We start from the raw sequence: 5,153 nt of genomic DNA, 5'->3' as shown, positions 1-5,153 counted from the left end.
GGGCTGGGGTGTGGCTCAGTGGTAGGGCACCTGCCTAGAATCCCCCAGTGAGGGGCTGGGAGTGTGGCTCAGTGGTAGAGCCCCTGCCTAGAATCCCCCAGTGAGGGGCTGGGAGTGTGGCTCAGTGGTAGAGCACTTGCCTAGAATCCCCCAGTGAGGGGCTGGGGTGTGGCTCAGTGGTGGAGCCCCTGCCTAGAATCCCCCAGTGAGGGGCTGGGGTGTGGCTCAGTGGTGGAGCCCCTGCCTAGAATCCCCCAGTGAGGGGCTGGGGTGTGGCTCAGGGGTAGAGCCCCTGCCTGGAATCCCCCAGTGAGGGGTGAGGCTCAGTGGTGGAGCCCCTGCCTAGGATCCCCCAGGGAAGGGTGAGGCTCAGTGGTGGAGCCCCCATCTGGCACAAGACCTGGGTCTCACTTCCAGCACCACAAAAAAAGCCAGTCCCAGACCTTTGGAGACTGAGGCTGGGACACTGCCAGAAAGCCTTAACCCGACAAGGAGTCAGACCTTGTCTCAACAAACAGCCCAGAAGCGGGGAGAGGTGAGAAGCACAGAGGGCTGACAAGCTCTCCTGTGCTTCTCTCAGGCTTGAGCTCAGCTCAGCAGGCGTCAGGGATTATTGGGGACAGGTGTGACAGGAGACAGGGCTCTGCTCAGACCGGCCTTGCTGGCTCTCTTCTCCCGCGTGGTTTTAATGAAGGGTTTGTTTAATTTCATTATGTAAGCCCTTCCGAGTATCTTCTTGCTGCAAAACATTAAACACACACTCAGGCACACACAGACACACACACACTCACACTAGCCCTGTGGGGACTGGGGCAGTCATTCACGTGGGCAGGGAAGCGGGAATGTGGCTGCAGAAATTCTTTTTTTAGATTTAAAACTTTTTAAAAAAGATTTACTTATTTTATTTCACGCGTGTGAGTGTTTTTCCCACCGCTGAGATGTTCTCTGGCCACACACGTCTTTCAGAATGATAACTCTGTGTCTCTTATTAAAAATCATTCGTGTGTGTGTGTGTGTGTGTGTGTGTGTGTGTGCAGGCACATGCGTGCAGTGTGTGTGTGCGTGTCGAGTGTGTGCAGGTGACGGGATGATCCTGTGGCGTCGCTCTCCCCCCTCACCCTGGTGGGGGCTTTGGGGACTGGACTAGGCCGTCAGGATCGCACACTGCAGGCGAGCACTCTTGTTCTTGGCTCTCAGGGCTTCGAGGCTGTCCTCAGGCACAAATGCAGACTGACGGCAGAGGAGCTGGGGGTGGGGAGGGGTGGTGGGGAGGGGAGGGGAGGGGGAGGGGAGCCCTCCCAGGCAGCCCAGCTTGCTTAGCAAGCTTCAGATCCCGGTGTGAGACCACATCAGCACCAGGCTCCTCTGTGGAAATGTTCTCTGCAAGGGGCGGCTCCTTGCTGGCCTGGGGGGTAACGGTTCCTGATGTCCTCTGTCCTCGGGTCCGCCAGGTTTACCCCCTGACCCTCCTGACCCTGACTCTCCCGAGCCCCTGACTCCCTGACTCTCCTGACCCCCCTGACCCCCTGACTCCCTGACCCTCCTGTCCCTCTGACCCTCCTGACCCGCTGTCCTCCCTGACCCCCCTGACCCTCCTGACTCCCCTGTCCCCCTGACTCTCTGACCCCTGATCCTCTGACCCCCTGACCCTCTGACCCTCCTGACCCCCCTGTCCCCCTGACCCTCTGGCCCTCCTGACCCTTGACCCCCCTGACCCTCTGACCCTCCTGACCCCTCATTGCTCTTGCCTCTTTGTTAACCTGGTGGCTGGGCCCTGTGTGGAGTTGGTGTTTGTATGCTGTGTGTGCAGCCTGCTCACCCGGCCCATGGCCTGGGGGGGCAGACAGAGGTCCGGGGGTGGGGTGATGAACCAGCTCGGAGTCTCACGGTTAAAGAAACTGCCCACCCGCAGTTCGAATCCCGTGGGCGTTTTCAGGGTTAGTGAAGGCTGCTGAGCAATGGTCTGCAGCGTGGTTAGGACTGCGCCTATGCCACCCTCTGCTGGTCGACAGGAGTATTGCAGGGGCTGCGTCCGAGGAGGAGGAGGAGGAGGAGGAGGAGGAGGAGGAGGAGGAGGAGGGAGGAGGGAGGAGGAGGGAGGGGGAGGATGAGGGGGAGAGGGAGGGGAGGAGGGGAAGGAAGGAGGGGAGGAAGAGGGGGAGGGGAGGAGGGAAAGGAGGGGGAGGGAGGGAGTGGGAGGAGGAGGGAAAGGGGAGGGGAAGAGGAGGGGAAGGAGGGGAGGAGGGGGAGGGGAGGGAGAGGAGAGGGAGGGGAAAGAGGAGGAGGGGATAGGAGGGGGAGGAGGAGGAGGAAGAGAAGGAGGAGCACGCCACCCCCTTTGCTCTCTGTGAGCGTGGAAATTGAACGTTTGCCTTGTTTCTTCTTTCTATAGTGCTCGGGCGAACAGGTTGTAGTAACAGATCATTCTTGTTAAATAACGAGAAGTGGGTGGAGGGTGGGAGAGAGGGGCGAGAGACTTCCGTTTTTCCTCTTGAGAAACTATTCAAGCAGGGCCCGGTGGGCCTGTCACCCCAGCGCTCGGGAGGCAGAGGCAGCGGATCTGTGGGTTCGAGGCCAGCCTGGTCCACAGAGAGTCCAGGACGGCCAGGGCTGTTTCTGTCTCAAGCCCGACTCCCCTAAAACAAACAGAGATTAAGTTGGTGGCAGCAGATGCCCAGCTTTAATCCCAGGCAGAGGCAGGAGGAGCTCTGTGAGTGCCAGGCCAGCCAGAACTGCAGAGTGAGGAGCAGGAAGAGCTGGGGTCGCCATCCAGGCTCTGCGATGGCGGGCCAGTGGCGCCCTCCGTGGACGCCTAAAGCCAGATCTCAGAGGGGACTCTGGGGTGAGGGGCACACTCAGGTCTCCGGAGCCCACAGGCCGCCCACCCCCAACCCTGGGGCACCAGGCACATGTGTAAAACACACAGCTTCCTTAGTCTCCTGCCTAGGGAGGGCGCCGCTCACGGGGGCTGCTGGCTCCGTGTGTGTGTGTGTGTGTGTGTGTGTGTGTGTGTGTGTGTGTGTATGTGTGCGTGCGTGCGCGTGTGCCCCTGTGCGAGCGAGTTGTGTACACTTGTGTAGAGAGGCCTCTCCGACTTGTCACTAGGGTTTGAACTCTGCCCCCAGATGTATCTGTCTGTAACCCCAGCAGTTGGGAGGCTCAAGTCCAAGGTTAGAGGGCAAGCTGAAGGCCAGGCGGTGGACAGGTGAGCGCAGGCCTGGCCGGGGCTTGATTCCATTTCAGCCTTAACTTACTGCTTCTCGGGTGTGTAGGCGCTTTTCCTGCTGTGCGGGCCTGGGGCCCGGGGCGCTGGAGCGGGTCCGTGGGCTGCAGGGCCAGCCGGCGTGAGCCAGGTGGGGCGGGACCCGGAGCCGGTCCTCCGGAAGAGCGGCCGCGCTCTAATCGCCGAGGGAGTGAAGGCTTCTGGGCTCTTTGGAAACTCGGCTGTGCCGTGTGGACGTGCTTTTGTGTCCGCTGCGGGATGTGGGAATGTTTTCCCCGTGGGGAGCAGCCCTGGAGAAAAGGCCCAGTGCGGCCAGCTGAAAGCTGCCTGGTGGGGTGTGGTCTCTGTGAGCTGCTCTGGGAACGTCGTCCCTGGTCCCGGCAGAGAAAGGCTCCAGGGGCCTGCCCCCTGCTTTGGTGGAGTTCTGCGGTGTGGAGTGCGGCAGCTTCTGCCAAGTCGCTCCGCTGCTGCTGGCGCGGGCTCCCGCTGTGGTTTCTCAGCTTGGCTGGTCTCCTGACGACTGAGTTTGGTAATTGCCAAAGAACCCATTGACTCTCATCAGCAGGGAGTAGATCAAGGAGGCCTACAACCCCCTTCCCTGCTAATCTCCAAGTGCAGTTGGGGGGTGTCGGAAGGGAGGTAGAGACATTTAAGAACCTTAAATAAAATAGGTGTTTGAAAACTAAAAGCCTGCACACTGAGCCATCTCTCCAGCCTGCAACTTACTTTATATTTAAAACACAAGAAAAAGGACGACTAGTGCTGTAGCTCAGTGGTGGAGCCCCTGCCTAGAATCCCCCAGTGAGGGGCTGGGGTGTGGCTCAGTGGTAGAGCCCCTGCCTAGAATCCCCCAGTGAGGGGCTGGGGTGTGGCTCAGTGGTGGAGCCCCTGCCTAGACTCCCCCAGGGAGGGGCTGGAGTGTGGCTCAGTGGGGGTGGGGTGTGGCTCAGTGGTGAGTGCTTGCCTACCATGTTCAAGGCTCCAAGTAGGGACACTGGTGTTTTCTGGCTCCTCAGCGATGCTGTTTCTTGCTGCTGCTGTTGGACAGGACCCTCTCTGGACCTGCTGTACACCTGCTCTCCAGCAGAGGGCGCCAGATCTCACTATAGATGGCTGTGAGCCACCATGTGGGTGCTGGGAATTGAACCCAGGTCCCTGGGAAGAGCAGCCGGTGCTCTAACCTCTGAGCCGTCTCTCCGGCCACGGTTTCAGATTTGAACAAACCCCTCACAGTAGACGAGTTGCTCCAAAGTAAATGAAGAAGGTTCCCAACATGGAGGAGAAAGTGCCCAAGACCCCGAGGAGGGGGGAGATGGGGCCTCTTTCAGGGTTGTGCGCTGGCCTCAGTCACGCTGGGGAAAAGGTTTCAAGTGAACCAACGAGTCAGCAATGAGATAAAAAGGGCTGCGCAGCCGGGGAGAGGGCTGCGGCCCTTGTAGAGGACCTGAGTTCGGGTCCCCACAGCCCCGGAGCAGGTGACAACAGCCCCTGTAATCAGGCCGCTGCTGATGGGTCAGGGCGGCAGGCAGACCCGGCGGCTGCGACCCTGAGGGCCTCGGGGCAGCGTGGAGGGGGACACTGCAGAGCGGGCGCGGTGCTGTCCGGTCATGGCTGAGCGGCTGGGTTTCCTTTGGTCAGGGGGACACGCGCTTGTTTGCCCCGCCAGCAAGATGGAGACGCTGTCGTCACGGCTGGACCCGCGCCTCCTGGGCACAGACGCTCCCAGCCGGTGGGGAGCCCCCACCCCAGGCCTGGACTTCGAGTTCTCCCAGGCCTGGACCTCGAGTTCCCCCAGGCCTGGACCTCGAGTTCCCCCAGGCCTGGACCTCGAGTTCCCCCAGGCCTGGACCTCGAGCCCCCCCCCCCAGGCCTGGACCTCGAGCCCCCCCAGGCCTGGACCTTGAGCCCCCACCCCAGGCCTGGACCTCGA

The 5,153-nt window shown here is 60.9% G+C and overlaps 1 protein-coding gene across 1 annotated transcript; it reads left to right on the top strand.

Moving 5' to 3' along the window:
* The first annotated feature begins 2,781 nt into the window (after nt 1-2,781).
* LOC129686696 (uncharacterized) lies at nt 2,782-5,147 on the top strand. Its single transcript, XM_055620707.1, has 3 exons — nt 2,782-2,842; nt 3,273-3,752; nt 4,862-5,147. Exons 1-3 carry the CDS (start codon nt 2,782-2,784, stop codon nt 5,125-5,127), a joined length of 807 nt encoding a protein of 268 aa, XP_055476682.1. The 3' UTR covers nt 5,128-5,147.
* The last annotated feature ends 6 nt before the right edge of the window (nt 5,148-5,153 follow it).

This window comes from Psammomys obesus, unplaced genomic scaffold, assembly GCF_907164565.1.
Source record: "Psammomys obesus unplaced genomic scaffold, mPsaObe1.curated_primary_1811, whole genome shotgun sequence".
Taxonomy (NCBI): domain Eukaryota; kingdom Metazoa; phylum Chordata; class Mammalia; order Rodentia; family Muridae; genus Psammomys; species Psammomys obesus.
The sequence above is the reverse complement of the archived record's forward strand: the minus strand, read 5'-3'. Positions and strand labels throughout refer to the sequence as shown.

Excerpts from the sequence above, each read along its gene's own strand:
- LOC129686696 (XM_055620707.1), top strand. The coding sequence starts at position 2,782 with ATGGCGGGCCAGTGGCGCCCTCCGTGGACGCCTAAAGCCAGATCTCAG. Across the intron at positions 2,843-3,272 it reads ATCTCAGAGGGGACTCTGGG|GCGCTTTTCCTGCTGTGCGG; the intron begins GTGAGGGGCACA and ends TCGGGTGTGTAG. Across the intron at positions 3,753-4,861 it reads TCTCCTGACGACTGAGTTTG|GGGGACACGCGCTTGTTTGC; the intron begins GTAATTGCCAAA and ends TCCTTTGGTCAG.